General features: G+C 31.9%; 1 protein-coding gene across 2 annotated transcripts; it reads left to right on the forward strand.

The window, feature by feature from the left end:
• The first annotated feature begins 8,065 nt into the window (after nt 1-8,065).
• On the forward strand, nt 8,066-13,364 carry LOC145011707 (putative RNA-dependent RNA polymerase 5). Of its 2 annotated transcripts, none has more exons than XM_078970436.1 (19): nt 8,066-8,515; nt 8,638-9,019; nt 9,108-9,246; nt 9,363-9,437; nt 9,579-9,750; nt 9,872-10,088; nt 10,194-10,281; nt 10,398-10,541; nt 10,618-10,689; nt 10,791-10,862; nt 10,970-11,076; nt 11,215-11,363; nt 11,440-11,665; nt 11,760-11,985; nt 12,077-12,219; nt 12,306-12,468; nt 12,552-12,690; nt 12,779-12,942; nt 13,015-13,364. In XM_078970436.1, the coding sequence occupies exons 1-19, from the start codon at nt 8,185-8,187 to the stop codon at nt 13,258-13,260; spliced, it is 3,255 nt and encodes a 1,084-aa protein (XP_078826562.1). In that variant the 5' UTR covers nt 8,066-8,184; the 3' UTR covers nt 13,261-13,364. The 2 variants fall into 2 exon arrangements, with proteins under 2 accessions (XP_078826562.1, XP_078826563.1); XM_078970437.1 differs by having other exon boundaries at nt 10,618-10,671.
• Nucleotides 13,365-22,221: the final 8,857 nt, after the last annotated feature.

Below are 22,221 nucleotides of genomic sequence, written 5' to 3' on the forward strand. Positions count from 1 at the left end.
AAATTGGAAGGGAGGCAAAGGCTTTATGATGTGTGAGGGCGCTGAACATCTAATGTCGGGGGTGCCCTTGGTGGCCCTCAGAATTTTAGAGAGGTCTAATAGTGTTTTTATTAAAATCGAGTTTAAGCTTCAGCAAAATTGTTTTTTTTGGTTCGATCACTCCGGTTGAACCGGTTTTTGAGTGAACCGTCTGTTCTTTGGCGGTTCATTTACAAACAGTTTTTGGGCTTCAAAGAACTGGTAACCTGACCGGTTCCCGATTGAACCGGTCGGTTCGGTCCGATTTTCAAAACAATGCTCATTTTATTCACATTCAAACATTTATGTTGTTCTAAAATTCAAAAACTTTGGCTCCCAACAAGATGAATCGGTCAGAAGAAGAAAAGAAGTTAACACAAACATAAGTGTTGGTTTTGGAAGAAGAAGATAGTCAAATGTCTAGAAATTTTGGTGGGAAAGTTCAAAGCGCTTTCTATAGTTTAATGGGTTCTACAAATCGAAATACCAACGAAAAATGTTCGATGTGACATGATATGATGGAAAAATGTTGTGAGTTCGATGAAATTTACAATTTTGTTATAAACAATATACACGAAAACGATATCAATCAGGTTAATGTGGTCATGGATGAATATGAAAACATGATCCATAAACCTTTTACACATCTCAAAGTTTGGCTAAAGTTGAAGAATTCCTCAAAATGGCAAAACATTGTTTAAAAAAAATAGGTTTACCGGTAGTTGTTTATGTTTTATTATGTTTTATCTTAAATTGTAGCTTTTTTTAAAAAAAAAAAATTAATGTAATATCTTTTTTATCAAATAAAAACTAGTCTAAAAAAATTGTTTTGTTGTATTTTTGAATTAAATTTAATTAAAAAATGATGTGGAGTGGCGTGTTAGTGATATGCATCTCATGATTTTAGTGGTAGGATGTGCCGATATGGTGATGAGGTGACACCTACAACTATAGCGGTTAGTGGTGTAGGTGGCCACGAACCACGACCATGCACACCATCCCGGTGTGTCGTAGTGGGTCATTGTCGTGGTGATTTATGAAGCCTAAAAAGACTTACAATGGCCACTGAAACTCGTTCTCTTCCCTTGACCTCCTTTGACCATGTTAACGACTAGTTTAATATTTTTTTTGCCTAATATTTACCTATAAATATCACCACACATCTTCTTGTATTTCACACATTTGTGTTGTTTGATCTTCAAAAAACCAAGGCTCTCGGAATGATGAATTAGTTGGAAGAAGACAACGAGAAATTAGTACAAACATGGGTGTCGGTTTCGGAAGACGAAGATAATAAAATCTCTAGAGATTTTTGGTGAAAAGTATGGTTTAATGGGTTCTACATGTCGAAATCTCGACGACATATGTTCGAAGAGGTGCGATATGAGGATAACATGTTGTGAATTTGATGAAATTTACAACTTTATTATAAACAATCTACAGAAAAGCGATATCGATCTGGATAATGTGACTATGGATTGATATGAAAATACAAACCACAAACGTTTTACACATCTCAAAACTTAGCAAAAGTTGAAGAATTCTCCAAAATTGAATAACATTGTTTATAAAAATATGATTTAGGGTAGTTGTTTGTGTTTAAATTTTTTATGCTTTCTTATATTTTATTTTAAATTCTCACTCTTTTAAATAATGTAATGTTTTTTATAATTTAATAAAACTAGTTTTAAAAAAATGTTTATTGTATTTTTTGAATTAAATTAATTTAAAAAATGATGTGGGGTAATGTGTTAGTGGTAGATATCTCATGGTTTTAGTGGTATGATATGATAATGAGTTGACACTCACCATTATAATGATTAGTAGTGAGTATTACGGATGATCTTACGGTGACATTAAGGTTTTGATAATCGTATGTATTCATTATCGTACTTATTATATTTTTAAAAATTATTTTTTTACGAATAATTTTTATGAATATATATTTTCACAATTTTATTATTATTATTATTATTTTTTGTGAATTTGGTCTTCGACATCTTGTGTAAATTTTTTACAAAGGGTTTTTACATCTTGATGTAATAAAGTTTGTAAATTGGCATTTCTGTTGAAATAGTTTGTCGGTCAAATTTTGTTTGTAAGTTTATTGGTTGTCCGAGAAGTCGTTAGAAATCGAAAAAACTTTTAATTTAACTGTTTGTCATAATTTTTTTTTTCTTTTTTATAGTTCATTGGTTAAATGTGGAAAAAAAAATACAAAATATATAGAATTACAAATCGAGACAATGACAAATCTAACAAAATTCCTTAATTACTTCTTATTTAATAGCCAAAATTTTGCAAATAGCCAAAAATCGCCAAGAAAATCACAGGTTTTTAGAATCGCCTACTGTTTCATACATGGTCTATGGTTTGAGGGTTTAATATATAAAAAATCATTTGCCCATATGAAATCGTAGATGAAAAATCACATACGATATATTAACTACGATAGGAATGAACATTAGAACTGCTGGAACCGGAAGCGAACTGAATTTAGTAATAAGGACCAGTTACTGGTTCTCCACTTTTATAAAAATCGGTTCCAGTTCTAACATCAGTTCTATTCTAAAAAATCAGAATCAGACCAAAATCTGTCCAGCTTATTGACATAGCTCACTCATATTTAATCAGAATTATTTGATTTTTTTTTAACATGTAATTTGGTGTTTCTATTTCATTTTACACTATAGAAATACATATTTTGGTTAGATATTTAATCAATTATAGGCTCTGGAAGACAACATATCAATGTTGTGCTTTTTCCAATTCAGCATCTTGTTTTTTTTGGAATCTATCCGGCTTTTTAAAATACGCATAAGTCAGAATTACTTGATTTTTTTTCTAGCATTTAATTTGGTGTTTGTACTTCATTTTAGACTGTAAAAATACATATTTTGGTTAGATATTGAATCAGCTACAAGCCCTGGAAAACAACATATCAATGTTGTGATTTTTCCGTTTTAGTATTTTGTTTTATTTGGAATCTGTCCTGTTTTTTAAAATACACATAACTCATTCATATGAAGTCAAAATTACTTGATTTCTTTAGCATGTCATTTGGTGTTTTTACTTCATTTTAGACTGTAGAAATACATATTTTGGTTAGATATTGAATCAACTATAGACCCCATAAGACATCATATCGATGTTCCAATTTTTTCGTTTCAGCATTTTTTTTTTTTTTGAATGTCTAACTTTTTAAAATACGCATATCTCACTCATATTAAGTTGGAATTACTTGATTTTTTTCCAACATGTAATTTAGTGTTTGTACATCATTTAGAATGTATAAAATCATATTTTCGTTAAATATTAGATCATATACATGCCTCGAAAGACAACATACCTATAACATATCAACCGATTCTAGTTTGAAAAATAACCAAAAAACCGGCACCGACATGGCACGACAGTCCGACTCTTGGTTCCTATAATATAGCAAATCCGATTCTGATCCCGAACTGCTCCGATTCTAAAGTTCATCTCTAAACTACAGTTTGGAAAACCGTAGGTGATAAAAACTACTATGTCCTTTGAATAATTATTGTTTCGTTCTAAAAACTAGTGTATCCTATGAGTAATTATTCTTTTGTTCTTGGCTTTCAGATCTTTTTTCGATCAAAATGAAATCAACCCAAAATACCTACATTTACCTACAACTATATCACTATATAAATTTGAAAAAAAAATTAACTGAAATTGTAGGTTTTGTAAGTCACCTATGGAGTACAACCTCATAATGCACAATTTGTGCATTAACTGGTTGTACACCGTAGGCGACTTAGGAAATTGTATGTTTCCTTTATTTATTTTTTGTTTTTTTCTTTAATATTCAAATCTAATATATTTCATATTAAACAACAATAAGCTTAAAATAGAAATTCAAGAATACGAGAAAATACATGATTGTTCGGAGTCTTCATTGAGAGAGTTTTCTTTAGCTTCATAGAATGGGAAATGATCCAAATAAAAAATTTTAATTCTATATATTATGAGCTAATGGATCCTCAAACGGTTTACGGGCTCTGAAACAATAGCTTAATGCCCCCAAATTCTAGTTCATTTTTCCTTAATTATCTTTTTTTTTTTTTTTGCTATTTTTAACTAAATATTAATTTTCAGCTATTTAATAAAAATAATCAAGAAAATATGGTTATTTTTATAATTGTCTCTTACAAATATTAATTTTCAGCTATTTAATAAAAATAATCAAGAAAATATGGTTATTTTTATAATTGTCTCTTACAAATTCAGTTACTCTCACATGTAATAAAGTTTAAACCAAGTGATTCAATTTCTTTTATAATAAAATATGGAGAAATTTTGAAATGTTTCAACTTTTCAAATAATAAGATTTTCAAATCAAAAAGTTGATTTGATTAGATATCAAATAGTTTCAGAAAAGGTACATGCAAGGCGAAAGCTAATGGAGCTAATGGATAAACAGTACAAAAGAGATATTCTTACTATTTATTTGATATTGTTGAACTTTTGGTAAATATATTATGAATAACTTAATCATTATTCATCGAATTTATTCGCTTGACATTTTATAATATTTAATTTAAATACATCAAATTTAAAATAATAATTTAAGTGTCTCTACGGAATAAATACCTGTGAAGAGTCATTTTAGTGAAAACACACACAGAGAAACTTGATGGTGAAGATGAAGTGTAAAAGTAAAACACACAAAATCACTCGTCATCTTTAGGGGTGCCAATGGGTTTGGGTTAGGTCATAAAGGTTTTAATCTGTTTAACTAACAAAATCTCTATCTAACCTAACATATTTAAATAAAGCAGTTGAGAATTTCCAACTCAACCTAAATTATTTAGTAAATTGATTGAAATCGGATTAATCTTGTTTATTGTTTTAGCAACCCAACTTATTTACTTAACATGTTAAACCTGGATTGATCAGTTTAAAATTTTATAAAAAACTTCATAAAAATAAAATAATTTTTCAAATAAAATTAAACGAAACTTAAAATTTATAATAATTGTTCAAGTTTGAAAATATATACAACAATAATTTTATATGCCCATAATATAAACACAAATAAGTGTTTACAACCATAAAACATTATAAATGTTTAATTTATAAATTTTACGCAACTCACCTATCATTTTACCAATTCGAATTTCAATAATTGTTACTGAGTTTTTGATAAATAAAAAATAATCAAAATATAATGATTAATAAAAAATAATACTAAATAAATATAAATTAAAAAAACATTTAAAGTTTTTAAATGGACCAACAAGTTGTAAACGGGTTAGAAATTTCAATCATAAACCAACCCATTAATTAAACGGGTCAGATAGGTTGTATAATTTAATTAAATATGTTCAAAATGTCAATCCAACCTACTACTTATTATCAGTTTGAGTTTTAATTGTCACCCCTAATCATCTCTGTAAATGTCTCATATGTACACAATGTAAAGAGACACTTGATGTTAAATAAATAATTATTTAAGTAAAAAAAAACTAATATATGAATTAATATTAAAATTTAAAGATTAAATTAAATTATAAATAAAAATAAAGATATTCACCCAAATACCACATTTCCTTAAAAAGATATCAGGAAAGAACCAATTTAATACATGAATGAATGCATTTTTGAATTAGATATAATCAAAGTTCTAAATAATCGTAAGGCGTGATTAATGGAAAGACAAAATTGCAAAAATGGTCCCTGTGGTTGTTAAATTTCTGCAGTTTTTATCCAAAACAAAATGTTGGTGCACGATTGATCCAAAATTGGATCTTTTTAGTGTTTTTGGTCCCTGTACACTTAAAATGACTATTATGCCCTTCATATTTGTATTTTTTATTTTTTATATTTATATTATTGTTTTTAATTAGTAAAAGTCTCTCTCTCTCTCTCTCTCTCTCTTTCTCTCTTTCGAACACCCTCCAGGTGCTACCCTCTCAAGAACATCCAACATATCCCACCATTATCATTTACCACCACGATCGCCTACTACCATTTTCGTTCACTACCACCATCCGCCTTTCATCATCGTCGTTTACCACCACCATCCACCTGCTACCATCCTTGTTCTCCACCATCCCCTTAAGAACACACACAATCATTCTTTTTCACTCCTCCTGCCATTATCTCCATTCATCACCATCATTCGCCGCCGACTGCCCGACCACCTCCATCTCCACCACCATCACCTCTCCTTCCCTAACCTGATAACCATTCGCCACCACCATTCACCTGAAAATTCAAACAAAAATGTCAAAAAAACGACGGATTTAAAGAAAATGGTGGATGTTGAACCACAAATCCATCTTTCTCCAGTGGCGGTCTTGAACCACAAAATTGTTCTATGCGTTGAAATGTGGATTGATGTCGATTTTGTTATCGAATGGTCGATGTTGCAAAAGGTAGCTTGAAGGGAACAAGTGAGGTTGATGGTGGTGACGCAATCAGAGCAAAAGAGAGTTGAGGGCCAGGGTTCTACTTCCCCGACCTCGTTCTCCCAGATCAACTTCTACTTCTTTCAAACAAGATGAGGATACGAGGATACGAAGTCAATTTAAGTCAATTTCAAGGATCTGAGATTGAAATTGCCCTCCTAATTCGAGCTAAAATCAAACAATGGTGTAGAAATCGAGCAATCATGGGGAACGTGACGACGATCGATGGTGGTCATAGTCCAGTTGTTATGGGTGGTCGATGACGGCGAATTTAGGGTTCTTCAGTTGAATCTTTCACTTGATTTTGTGATTCCAGTTGTTCGAGCCTAAGTTTGTTAATGACATCTAGATGTCTCGTCGTCGAATCATGTATCCTGTTGTGGATCTCGCAATGGAAGCCGCCACTGGAGCTAGGGTAACAAAGTTGCCGTCGGAGTAGTGGTGATGGTGGTCTTATTTTAGGGTGTGGTGGGGTGTGACTTAATTGGAATGGGTGGTCCGGTGATGGTGGAGAGAGAGAGTTTATTTTGTTTTTGTTTTTTATTTTATTATAAGAATAAAAAAATAAAAACATTAAACTAAAATATTAATTATTTAAAGGGCATATTAGTCATTTTAGGTGAGATGTGGACCAAAAACACAAGAAAATACAATCATAGGGACCAAAACCACACAAGATATCTAAAATTGGACCAGTGGTGCATCAACCTTAAGTTTTCCGAGCCTTGATGAGCTACAACGTTTGTAAGACGTGACTTAATGTGATAATTTTCTATATAATTAATATTTTTTATATTTATTTTCATCTATTATTAATTTTTATACACATATATGAGTTAAAACGACGTTTTGGTAAAGCTTGACAGTAGGTGCAAACCATGACACGACATGGCAGAGCTATAGCCAGCTTTTTGGAACCTTGAGTATAATTGTTTATCCTTTTTATTAAAAAAACAATTTTAAAAAAAATTGTTTTTTAAATAAAAATTCTAACACGTTTTTAGAAAGGATTTAGTTTAAAGCTCTCACAATAACTTTTTTAAAAGCTCATAACTTTTTGTAAGAAGGTTTTTAATTGAAAAAACTCATATTTATATACTCCCAATTGTCACGTTAAAAATCGTCTTAACGGAATTTAAAAGCGGTGATCAATTTTAGTTTATGTTCGATCGTGTTATAATTAGTTTATTTTTTAAGTTTTTTTAAAATTAAACTTATAGCTAGCTTTTGAAAAATTTATAAACTAATTTTTTGAAAAACTACTTAGAGTATCTATTCAAGTGACTTATAGAGATTTTTTAAAAATCTTCCAAAAATATCATTTCTTAATTATAATAAACATATTTTTCTTCTTGCTTTTGCTTTTATATTTGTTTTACATTTAGCAGTTAAGTTTTATCAAACATTTTTTTTTTGAGAGGCAGTTTTGTAACTGCCCCAATTAAATTTTCAACTTCTAATTAGTTTTTCAGCAAGCTAAATAGTAAATATATAAAAAAAATATGAACAATTTATTATTATAACCGAAAAATATAAATATTATCTATTTTGATTAAATATATAATTATAATTTAATTTAATTTAAATGAAACGCAATTATTTGAAACCATTCTCGTATTGCGAACTCACAGCGGGAAGTTTGACACGCAGCTCTGCAAACCTTCATCCTCCTCGGTTTCCCGGCAAGTATCGCTTACCGGCGACCCTGATCACACTATTGAAAGTAATGGTGGACTGTGTAGAAGAAGTTCCACTTCCGTTTCCCCTGAATCGGTTGATTGAAGATATATGTGCCCAGAAGCTTCTACCGATGCCGGATGTCGCTGCTCGGAAGACTCTTTCGAAGATCACCGAAGAGTCTGCAATTGATGTTTTGAAAAGAGTCCGTTCGACTACAACGCCGATTTATAATTTGAGTGGATACATTGTTTTCATGGTGAACAAATACGGATCAGTCGCTTCTACTTCTTCTTCTTCTCATGGGGATGCTGAGAGCATTCGTCTGTCGTCTCAATATCCGTCTTCTCCTTCCTCTTCCGTCTCTTCCACTCCTCGAAGTACACCCCTTACTCACGCTCTAAGGATTTCTTAGAACAAAATTAGTAATTTATTCACTGTATCCCCCAAAAGGGGTTCGTATACAGAAGTGATAGATTTCATTTTCCTTTTTCTGATGCAGGAAGTGTATACTGCGACTCTCCATCTTCAACGCAGTTTCTCGAATCACCTTGCTCTTGTAAGAGTGCTAGTCCTGTAGTTAGCCAGTATCGTACTCCTACAAACGGCAGCCATGGAGGTCCTGTTCAAGGACGCACTTCTCCCTTTTCTTGTTCTAGTTTGAAAGATGCAATTCCTACCTATTGGCCAATTGTAGATCAAGTTGCTACCTCTCCTACTTCGAGTTCAAAGGGCACAAATCCTAACAATGTAAACCAGCTCTATTCTGGCCCTGCAAATGCCTGTCAAACTGATTCTTCAAGCTATTATATAAGCGACCAGGCAATGATTCTTTCAGGGCTTGAATTCAGGAAATTATTCATGGTACATAGTTACATTGGAAGGTTGGTTACCCTGTGTTCTTTTGCCTCTAATGGATCTGTTTTCTGCTATTGTATTTGTTTTTAATTGTCTTACCACTTTTGCATGCAGCCGTAAGCTGGAGGATGCTGTATCTCTTGAAGATGCAGTCAAAATAGATTCAAAGAAAACCATGTCAATGTTTGATTTTGAGGATTGGATGTGGAGCAAATTCGGCTCCCAATACTGTCAACCCTCTGATAGATCAATGGTAGTAAACCCTTTTCCTGTTTTCTCTTATTGGAAACAAGTATTACAGTTATATACTAATGATTCGAGAAGATTATAATTATATACTTTCATATTCCTTTATTTATTTATCTGCAGTATCTTGATTGGGATTGTGGAAAGACATATCTATACACTTGTTATGTAAGTTCTGATGGAGGTTACAAGTTCAAGGTTTGTGCTTTTCCACTCTCTCTGATGCATTATTTACCTTTTACATCATTAAACTCCCTTGTTTACACACAACTAATATCCAAACTTACATTACTTTCTACTTTGTTCAATATCTTATTCTATTTCATTCTAATGTTTTAGGGTCCATATCTTGATACTAAAAAGACTCACCTTCAAAGAGCAATAGGAGATGAAAATGTACTGATTGTCAAATTTGCAGAGCCTGAAAAGGGCGACATGATAGCTGTTAGAAATTATGAAAAGATTGTTGAAGCAGGGATTCTTGTTGGTGTGAGGCGTTATCATTTTTTTGGTAAATTCAAATCATTTCACTATATGCTTACTAAATATCCATTATATATATATATATATATATATATATATATATACATATGAGATATCTTATTCTTAGGCTTCATTGTGATATTTTTCAGTCTTTAAAGATGGAGGCAGAGAAAGGCAGAAGAATGGAAAAGATGACAAGAAAAGGGTGTCATCAGAGAGTATCAAATGTTATTTTGTTAAAAGAGAATCTTTTACTCCTTTGGATGATACAGACACTTTCATGAAAAACTGCAAAACAATCCATGATGTCCGATGTCTCTTCATGCATGTACACATGGTCTCCAACATGGCCAAGTACATTGCCAGGTCAGCATATCAAAGATGTCCAATCCACAATCACAAATCAACTCTTCCTTATAAGTATCATATACAGATTCTCAATATCTTTGTTATGTGTAAATTGAAATGCAGGATGTCTCTCATTCTATCAACAACAATAAAGCTTCAAGTTGACCTTTCTTCAGTATCAGTAGAAGAAATCGACGACATTCCTTGCACTGTATAACTTGATTGCCCTTTCTTTCAAGTAGTCAACTATCTTCAACACTATTGGAAATGTACTTTTTGGTCAATTTTCCTCACACCTTGCATGGGAAATTTTATTTACAATTGCAGGATGAAAATGGTGAAATTGTGTATGATGAAGATGGTGAACCACTAATACAAACAGATGGAACTGGATTCATATCTGAAGATCTAGCTGGCTTAGTCCCATGTGACTTTTATGATGCAAAGTATATGAAAGATACAAATTACGAGGTTATGATTGACTTTTCACTTTTTTGTTTGTCGATATTTTTCTTTTTGTTCTTTGTTCTGATACCGTTTTTGGCAGAAGTTTGACTCGGTCAAATCTGAGATTGGATCATTAGGTCTTTCAGGAAGGGAGGTGACAATTAAAGATCCTGTAACTAGTATACATGCTTAATTAAATTATAATCTATCTGAATTTTTTTAAAAGGATTTGATAAAATGTAATAATATTTTGTCTCCTAATAATTTCTCCAGCCTTTGTTGATCCAATGTCGTTTGTTTAATGAGGGTTCTGCTGTAAAAGGCACTCTTCTTGTCAATAAGAGGGTAAATTTTGTGATATAAAAGGATCTTGTCATACCTTTATAAACAATTAATGTATTTCCATGTGGATATTAACATTTTTTTTTAAAATTTGAATATGTTTCTTTTAGCTTAAACCAAGAACAATTCAGGTAAGACCTTCAATGATTAAGGTGAAGAAAGATCCAAGATTGTTGGATATAGAATCATTTAATTCTCTTGAAGTAGTTGCTATAAGGTACATTCTACATGAATTCTTTTCTTTTCTCTCATCATGAGATAATGGGTTTTTAATTTTTATCACATTTTACTACAAGGATCAATGCATTAATTGTCATTGAAATAAAGAACAATTTATATAGTTTTCTTTTTGCAGCCATAAACCAAAAGCAGCTAAACTTTCAAAGCATCTAATTGCACTTCTAACAATTGGAGGTGTCCCAAAAGAGTACTTTTTGAGTTTACTAGATTCCACACTAAAAGATGCTCAAAAAGTGTGCTTTGATCAACGTGCAGCTTTTCGAGGTATTCATAACGTGTTTTTAATCAATCAATCGATTAATTAATTAATCAAGTACTTTTTTGATTACTACTGTTTCAGTGGCGAATATTTATCAACACATAGATGATTCCGGAATCTCCATTGAAATGTTTGGGGCCCACATTCCTCTGAATGAACCTTACTTCCAGTATCGATTATCTCAACTTGCAAAAGAAGAGAGAAAAGGATTAGGTGAAGGAAAAATCCCAATTACTGAAAGCTTTTATCTCATGGGAACAACTGATCCTACAGGAATCTTGAATCCTGATCAAGTTTGCATTATTCTGTAAGCATCACCTTTTTACTCTTCATTTTTAATTGGTTTTTGCTAATTTGACTTTAAATTTTAAATATCTCTAATTCTATTTATACATATGAAGTGAAAATGGTCAGATATCAGGGAAGGTTTTAGTTTACAGAAATCCAGGTCTTCATTTTGGAGACATTCATGTTCTGAATGCCAGATATGTAAAGGAATTGGAAGATTTTATTGGAAATGGTAAATTTGCTATATTTTTTTCCACAAAAGGAAGAAGATCAGTGGCAAATGAAATTGCAAATGGAGATTTCGATGGTGATATGTATTGGGTGTCAAGAAACCCTCAGGTTTTACAATATATTTTATTTTTTTCATACTGTTGATTAAAGATTATGTAAAGTTGAAAATTCCTGTTTTACCCCTACCCTCCCTTGTCAGCTATTGCATTACTTTCAATCAAGTGAGCCATGGACACGTTGTTACTCAACTCCAAGTGGATCACTTAAAAAACCAAGTGATTTCTCACATCATGAATTAGAGCATCAACTCTTTAAACTGCTTTTTTCTACAAAAACACACAAGTAAATTCTCTTACTTACTTACTTCTCTATAAAAGATGAGGAGGGTATTCAAGTCTTTTAACACTTATTTTAAAAAAAAAATCCAGTGAGGCTGCTGGAACTGCAGCTGATAGTTGGATGTCATTTATGGATCGGTATCTGATGTTACAAGAAGATGATGCTGATGAGAAGCGACTTATTGAGAAAAAGATGTTGAAATTGATTGATTTATATTATGATGCTTTAGATGCATCCAAAAGTGGCAAAAAGGTCATTTTCTCTTTCTATCATTTTGGAAAATATATCTTTTTTTTTTTTTTTTAAATAATATATAAAATTTGTCTTTGAAACAGGTTGTGATTCCTCGTGAATTAAAAGCAACACAATATCCACATCACATGGGTCGAAAACCAGAATATCGTTCTACTTCTATCCTTGGATTAATTTATGATCAATTTCAGAGCTGTAAAAACGAAAAGTCACCTTTACAAGGTAACTCTTTTTTTTCTTTCTAATGAATCGTTTTATTTTTCATATTTATAATACCCCTTTTTTTTTTTTTTCTCATGATTTTATGCAGAGATATGGAAGTTACCTTATTTTGACATCAATGTATCGGATTCATGTTTGAAAATTTGGAAGGAAAGATACGAAAGCTACAAACAGGAGATGTCAAATGCATTGAAATACAACGATTTATCCAAAAACGATGCAGCAAATGGCGTATTACAAAAGTATAAGCAGGTTTGTATGTGTTTATCGATTTGTTTATTAAATTTATAGACTTAGCAACTAATTATTATTATTATGATTCAGCTGTTATATGGTGCTTTGGATTTCAAAGATAGCACTAGGAACATTGATGAGATATATGAAGAAGCTGTTGCAATCTACCATGTGAGTTATGAGTATGCAATAAGAAGAAAAGATGTTGCAAAATGTGGGTTTGCATGGAAAGTTGCTGGTTCAGCCCTTTGTGCATATTATCGAAAGATTCATTGTATCAAGACAGGGGAAAGGGAAATTACGTTTGTATCCTCCGCATTCGATGGTTTATACTAACAAAACTATGGTGTTTGTTGTAATTTCTGTAAATGTTGTATTAGTATTATTGTAATCATGGCCTATTGGCTACTTATGTAATTATAAGAATTAAGCTTCCGTTCTTTAGTGTTCACAATTTAATACTTATTGACAAAAGTATATGCCGGTATATTATGATGAATCATGTGTAAACATGATTTGTTTTTTACAAGTGATTTACATATCGTGATTTGTCCTTACAAGTGATTAGTGTGTTAACATGATTTGTCTTTACATAACATGAATTGTCCTTGCATGTTTTTATTGTGTATACATGATTGGTCATCTCCTATGTTGGTTTTTTTTAGATGTCTATTATATAAAATCAAATGTATAAAGTGTTATTTATCATTGAAGTTGGCTTTTTTATGGTACAAATATATCAACGGTTTTTATATTTTAAATATGTTAAATGAATTTTTTAAGTTGTGCTGGCCGGTCCTGAGTTATCTTAGGCCTGGTGCAAACATGGAAAAAAAAGCCCCTAAAAGTAAGTTATATATATATATATATATATATATATATATATATATATATATATATATATATATATATATATAGATATAATAAATCTAAATGTCACAATGAAATTGTACGAGTAAAAACAAAATTGTTAAATTACTCAAAATGTGAAATTATAAAAGTTTGGAAGACCAAACTTGTAAGTTAAGGAAATTGATTTCTTAAATAGAATTAACTACTAAATTTGAGGGGTTGATATATAACTTCTATTTATTTAAATAAATAAAAAAGATTGATTTCATTGAAAATATGAATATATGGGGGATCGAACCCACATCAAACAACAACATGCACGGTTAAGGAATGTGGTTTTGCTGGCTAAGCTGACTTACATTTTTGACTTTATTTTGAACAAAACGATATATATACATACTTATAACTATATAATTTTGTTAAATTCGGGCCTTATTTTTTCCGAGGCCCTGTGCGGATGCATACCTTGCACACCCTCAGGGCCGGCCCTATGCTTTTATACATTTAACTTATTTTTATTTTTATTTTTTTAGACAATGTCGCTTTTTACGCTTTAAGTTTTTAAAGCTTTATTATTTTTTTTACTAACTAATTTTATAATTTGTTTAACATTAATCTTCGATATCAAATATCAAATTTATAAGTCATATGTTCTAAATCTTCAAAATGTATCATCAAATGTTGTTCGACGAGATAAAAACAAAATATAAACTCTAGATTTAATGCTACTTATTCCAAATTTGTGTATTTTATTTAATGTTATTTTAAAGTACCTTTTCTTTTAATAAACATTACATTTGTTTGTAAATAACAAATTAGACGAGGGTATTACAAAGGATTTCACAAATATATGATAAATTAGTTAATTAAAATTTTATTTTTCTGTAACTTTTCAAGATTTTTTTTATAATGGTTTATAAGAAGTTTTCCTTTAACTTTTTTTTTTTTTAAAAAGTATTTTACAAAATTTTATTAACCTTTTTTTCCCTTCCATTTATGCATTGCCTTATATACATTAGAAATACAATTTTGTTATAAAAAATAAAGAAAAAAAATAAAAAAAGTAAATTTCGGGCGAGCTCGTAACAAAATTTTAAATTCGGAAAATTTTGTAATAAAATTTAAAATATAGGTCAAAAATATAAAATTTGAAGGAATTGTGACCATTCCTTCAACATGATATGACAGAGAATCATACAAAAAAATATGAGTTGCTTATCCTTTTAAAATATAAAATCGATTAATTGCAAATTTAAGACATTACAAAAATGTTAGTTTCCAAGTAATAACTCTAAAATGTATTTATTGACTTGATGTCTCAAAGTATATAATCTAATGGTCATATAAAAGTTGAGAAACATAAATACAAAAAGGAAGTCTTTATTTAAACAAGTCAAAACACCAAATAAAGTTATTCCATCTTTGTTATAGCAACGTGGTTTGAAATTTTCAATATTATCTGAATTTTGGAAGGAAAATTTCTTTGAAAAGAAAGAAATAAGTTCTTCCATGGCGAAGATTTGTACGGTGTGCTTCCTTTCTTGAAATAACTACCCATGGTTGATATTTTCAAATGTTATTTAGTTATTTAGTTGACAAATTTAATAGCATAAAAAGTTATATTTTTAGTTAAAATAAAAGAGCGTTGCACTTTTTTGAACAAGTGGAATTCTTGTTGGGCACCTATAGAAATGGAATTTTAGTATTTTACATAACTTTTTTACAAAAGAAATGATATAATATTAGTTAAAAACTTAAAATGGATCGAGTAGTGTTGGAACAATTTAGTAGTCTAACTTCAAAGAAAATGCCATAGTCCTATGGACGACGAGGTGATAAATGTCAAATAGAGCGATATAACTATATAATATCCATAAACTAGATCTTCATTTTATAGAACAAATAAATCAAATTACTACCTCTAAGAGGGTTTCTTTGGATTGTTTTTCTGAACAAGCAAAATCAAATAATGTATTGTAACAAAACTTGTTATAGGAATGATTTTTGAATATGTTTTGCTCTTTGATAACAGATATGTTCGAATTTTTGAAAAGCTTTAAGAGCTTTTACTTTTACTTTTAACAGAAAATTAAATCAAAGAAAAATGATTTGTCACCGTATGAGTTTAAAGTTTGTATTTTTACTATTATTTTACATATTCTAAAACTGTATAACTATTTTTGATAAACATTAAATATTTTAAACAAATAAAAACTACAAGTTCAGATACTGCTAACAGCAACAAACTAATAGTTGATCAGTTACCAACACAACCGATCAGTTATAAGCTACCAACTTATAATTATTTGTCAGTTTTTCCCACAAATACATAAAATGATTAAAAAAAGACATCCTTATATATATTTGAATAATTTAAACTAAATAATTATCAATTTGCTTTTGCTTGACTTACAGAAATTATTTATAATAAGACTTGTATAACAATCTTATGTTTTAACGTTTGACCATAGAACAAAGTTAAGCTAGAGATACGTTGACTACCCAACTAGGTGTATATGAATCCGATTTGATACTCAAATAACCGTGTTGATGTTTTCATTTGGATGACTTTTTGAATACATTTTTTTACCTTTAAGTAAAAACCTTATTCTATAGTGTGTATTATGCAATATACAAAAATTTATTTTTAAATATGTTTTTTTATTTTTTTTTATTTTTTTTATAACGTAATGTTCTCCTTCGTAATATCGTTTAAGGTTCCGACTTACACACATGTATCTGCCATTATTAAACCAAATATACATGGAAAAAATTTCATTTATTTCGAATTACTTCTTTAGTAAATGCGACTCCAATTGTTAGTTGGAGTTTCGTTTGTGTTTGATGATATGTTCACTGCATTTGATTAGATTTTATGTTTGTTTATCTGCAATTATTTTTGCATGATTGGTTTTTGTTACATTTTTAAAAGAGGAAAGAATATTTAGATTCAATGATTTAATGTGTCACATCAATCGTAAAACTAATTAGAAAGATATGATCATTTAACTATTCTAAACACCATCAATTTTGGAATAATTTAATCAGATCGGTCCAAACGTATATCGGATCTGGAGCGAAAAGAAAAAAATGGTCCCCGAAATATAATAAAGATTAAAAAAATATCATTTATTCTTCACTATAAACACATTCAATTAGCAATAACAAACAAACCAAATTGTTTATCTTTTGAACTAATTTGAGTTTGAACCAACTTTAAACCCTAAAAATCATTTAGATAATAATTATATATATATATATATACACTATAAAGCAAATAAATTTTGGGCCCTCTAGAGACATGGATCATGGACGATCGTTCGGGTTGCCCACCGTCTGAACCGATCCTGATTTAATACTATAAAATTGTCCTTCATGTTTTTTAAAAAAGACAATAAATAAAATCAATCACTAGTAATTGTTCTAGAAAAACCCCACATCAATGACCACCCATATAAAAAAAATAAAATAATAACTACTCTAGAAAAAACATAAAATGATGTGCATATGAGGTTTGAGCCATGATTCGTATAATGGATGTACATAGAAAGTCGTTTTTATCGGCTGGCCATTATAGGTGATTAGGGATGTCAACGGAGGCAAACGGGACAGGTAGTGCATCTCCCGCCCCCGCCCTCGAAATTTCCCCGTTCCCCGCCCCCGCCCCCGCCCCCGTTCCCCCACTCCCGATTGATTTTGGGCTACTTTTTTTTTGCTAAAAGAAGTTGTTATTTATGCTAAAAGAAACTTGTAGCACCTGGTTTCTGGTATGTAAATCTTATTCGAATATTGCCTATTTTAGCCTTGGACTCGGCGAGTCATAGGTCCGACTCCCCGAGTAGAGACGTGACCCAGGTCACGTTTTAAGTTGGCGACTCGGCGAGTCCATATCCTGGACTCGGCGAGTCGCCGCTGTTGGATGAAACCCTAAGTTTCAGGGGTTTGCACCCTATTTAAACGACTTAACTGCCCCAAGCCAGCCCTCATTCACCCTTAGAGCCCTGTATCCCTCGTTCTAAGCTGTTCCTTGAGAGTTTGAGGCTATTGTGTGTGTTTTTGAAGGTTTTGAAGGAGGAAGGAAGTAGATCCAGAAGAAGGGAAGCCATCCAAGCAACTATTGTGTTCTTCCAGCAGTTCCCTTGAGGTATAACCCATTTTCCCCATGATTCTATGCTTAAAACTTCATTTGGGTCTTTCTTGGTCAAATCCCCAAGCTTGTATGTGCATTATATGTCGTAATAAGATGTTTGGCCTCTGGATCTAGGCAAGATTGAGCTCCAGGAGCTCAGATCTGTTAGCTTTATGGCCCCATGTTGCTTGTTAGCCCTAGATCTACCCTTTTAAGGCATTTTGAGCCCTAAAATCCATATTGGTGAATATCCACACGTAAAGTTGGAAACTTTACGTGTGATTTGTGTCCTAGAAGTCCAGATCTATGAATGGCATGGACTGGAATCGAGCAAATCGGTGTATTTGGTGGATGCATGGCGGCGACTCGGTGAGTCGTATATGTGACTCGGCGAGTCTAGTCGCGAGTCACCGAATTGGTCCCTTTATGATGTATCGAGTTTGAGCCGTGAGTCATAGGGGGTGACTCGGTGAGTTGGGAGCTGAACTCACCCATGTTAGGACTCGGCGAGTCAATGCCCTGACTCGGCGAGTCCAAGGCAATCTTCATAGATCAAGAACAGACTCGACGAGTTGTTCATACAACTCGGCGAGTCTTAGCATAAGTGTTCTTCGGATGAAGATGAACTCGACGAGTTGTTCATACAACTCGGCGAGTAGGATGAAGGGGTTGAATGTTAGTTTAGGAGATGAACTCGTCGAGTCATAGCCTAACTCGACGAGTAGAATCAGGGACCCAGGACAATTGTCTGGACAGGGACTCGGCGAGTTGGAGAGCCAACTCGGCGAGTCGGGTCAACTAAAAGTTGACTCTGATTTGACTTAGGGCTAGACCAGGGGTAAAATGGTCTTTTTACCCAAAGGACAGTTAGCAGTGTATGATTAAGTATATTGTGGGAATTACAGCCGGGGAGTTTCCGGAGCAGCAGCAGCAGTAGTAGATGATCAATTCCCACACAGACCAGCAGCTATTTCGAGGTGAGTTTCCTTTCCAGTAGGAATGCGTCTAAGGCACCAAGGCCGACCCGTGTAGACGAGATGTTAGTACTAGAGTGTGGGATGAGCCCGTACCTCTGGGTTTAGTCAAGTATGAAATATGTGTTAATATGATAGAGTTGCTTATACTTGTTGTTTGCGTGATACTTGTATGTTATGGGTTAGCGGTTGAGTGTGGGCAGGTCCCGTATCTCTCCGACGTTGGAGTGTGGGCTAGGCCCGTATCTCCCCGATAGCGAAGTGTGGGCAGGGCCCGTATCTTCACAAGTGTGGGCGAGGCCCGTATCTCCCGGCTTGCGAAGTGTGGGCAGAGCCCGTATCTTCCCGAGGGTGGGCAAGGCCCGTAACTCCTAGCTGAACATTGTTTGTTATATGTATGCATGGTATGGGGTATTATGGGGGAACTCACTAAGCTTTGTGCTTACAGTTTCAGTTTTGGTTTCAGGTACCTCCTCAGCTAGGGGAAAGGAGCCGGCGCGGTAGCAGCACGTCACACACACACTCTCCGGTTTCCGCATTTACGAGCTTTTCTGGGATTGATACTCTGATATTCTGATTGGTTGTATGTTGTGGTTTTCAGACATGGTTCAGTTTATATTATGATTGATCAAACGACGTTTTAGTTATTAATATTTTCTAAAGTAACGTTTTTAAACAAAAAAAATTTTTGGTTGTGAAAATTGGGTCGTGACAAAACTATATTTTAGATAACAAATCATTATTTATAGCAGAATTTTATATGTTAAAAAAAAAGTTATGGCATTTTAAAAAATTATGCTAACAACTTAAAAACATGTTTTTTGATGAATTTTAAAAGCTCAAAATCATGTTATTGTTTATTATATTTATATAATTAATATATGTAAATATATGTGTAATTTATTAACGGGTCCCCATGGGGATTTCGGGACGGGATTGCCTACCCCGCCCCCGCCCCCGAAATTAAAAACGAGGGTTAACCTTGCCCCCGCCCCCGTCCCAGCCCCCAATTTTTTTTTTAAAAAAAAATCCCCCAAACAGGACGTTGCTCCCACGGAAACAGGGTCCCACGATACATTTTGACATCCCTATCGGTGATTTCAATTTTTAAAAAAGGTCTAACTTCTACACCTACATGACACAAACAATAGTAAATTACATTTTCGGTCTATGCCATTATGGATTTGTGGTTGACGCTTTGACGTAAGGCTATATTTCGGGGGCTAAATAACTCAACAATTTAGGGGTATTTGGATAAATAATTTTTAGCTTATTATCTTATTGTTTATTTGTTTATTGGTGTGGAAATAGGTATTTTTTTTAAAGAGAAAATGTTTATAGACAGATGAAAAACTAGTTAGCAGTTATATAACTAAGTAATAACTAATAAATTAACTCATAAAAAATAATTTTCGTAAAAACTAACTGAAAAATATAAAATAATAGATAAAAACATATAGAAAAATATGTTCCTTATAATGATTAAAGAATGATTTTGGGAGAATTTTAAAAAACTTTATAAATAAGTTGAAAAGCTACTCTGAGTAGTTTTTTTAAAAACTACTCTAAAAATTAGTTTTTGGATTGTCAAACATTGTAATCTAAAATTTTGAAAAACAAACTAACTTTAGATGGCCAAATATTATAACCTAAAAAACTTGAAAAACAAACTAGCTTATAAGCTAGTTGTCACACATTAAACCATCTCCCTTAAATGCATGTAAAATAGCCATTTTACCTATGTTTTGTATTATTGTTTTCTAAATTGTTACTATCATTTTTAAATATTAAACGACCCACCACCTATTGGTGAATTACCTGAACCTGATTGTGGCAGCTTGTACGGATCAGGAGCAGTTTGTGTCAAACGTGGAGTGTCGTCCATGTAGCTTGGATTGTTGTCCAAGTCCTACTTGTTTCCTTGAGCCATAAGGAAATAAGAATATGAAATGTTTATATGTTTCTATAGAATCCTAGTCTTATACTAGTATGTTTTTTGTTTAGTATAAAATTAGTAGACTAGGATTTTGTAATCATTCTATTCCAGTTGCAGTTTTTGAGTTTATGTTTCTTTAATAAAAGTTAGAAGTGAGTTTTGACAATTCATGTGTGATTTTCCTGTTTTTCTATTTCTTTTCTTTACCTTACAACTCATTATTACAAACATACTCAAAAAAGGTTCAAAGCAATATTGAACATAAATACCAAATAAAAAAAAGAATATGCTTAAATCTTCGTACAAGATGCATAATTGATAAAAAAAAAATCAAAAATTTCATGTATACAAAAAAATGTGATAGAACCATATACAACTCAACACAATGCATCATAAATCTTCATACATACACTATAAAAAGTAATAGATACATCTAGTATGAGAACTATCAAAATCAAAATCAAAATCAAAATCAAAATCAAAATCAAAATCAAAACATACTGATGGGGATGTCAAGCCCACCAAGCAATTACACCCTTTGATTGCTAAATGAACGTAATATAATGGTAAAAGGAGTATCGATCCTCGGAGAAATGGTTGTATTCAATCACCAATGCAATTCAATAAAACTAGTGAAATTAAACTAACTAACTACAATTAACCTAAAAGGGGGGTGTTTGATTTTACTTGAAAACTAAAATAATTGAATAACTAAAAAAACCTTGCAATTAAGCAAGTTGATGAGATGCTCAAAGATTGGGAATAATTGGTTAACTAAGGCAATTCAACACAATGAACATTTGTGTGTTTATCATTAGGATCTAATACAAAGCTTATCCTTCATCCCAAATTGGTTATAGCAATCATGAAGCATGATATGCCAAGATTCCTCATAGGTAGTATGGAGGTTGGGGAAGCCCACAACACACCTTCTTAATTAAGATCAAGGGTCAATTGAAGCAGTCAATCCCAAGAAATCAATTAGCCTTAAGAATGAAGGAATCCCTAATTCCTAGAGGATGTCAAATGCTTACACATCCATAAAGGAGATATGATTCATAAGCTAAAGATGATTTCTACCATCATAAAGCCTTTGTTCTAGATAAATTCAATGATCCAATGTAAAATCAATGAAATAAATCAACCATTTCTCAATCAAATACTAAGCTCATGATCAAAGCATCAAATAAGCATAAGAATTGCAAACTAGAATCATAAACATGGAATAAATTGATAATCAACATAAATCCTTCAAAACCCACAAACATTCATTGGTTTTCAGCCAAAGTCAACCAAATAAGAGTATTAGCCACTCATGGAAACAAAGTAACAAGAACAATAATCTAATTGCATAAAGAAACTACCTAAGATTTGGAAAGATGAAAGGAAATGGTTTCTAGCTCCCA

The sequence above is a fragment of the Lactuca saligna genome, chromosome 8, assembly GCF_052625555.1.
Source record: "Lactuca saligna cultivar CGN05327 chromosome 8, ASM5262555v1, whole genome shotgun sequence".
In the NCBI taxonomy this organism is placed as follows: Eukaryota; Viridiplantae; Streptophyta; class Magnoliopsida; order Asterales; family Asteraceae; genus Lactuca; species Lactuca saligna.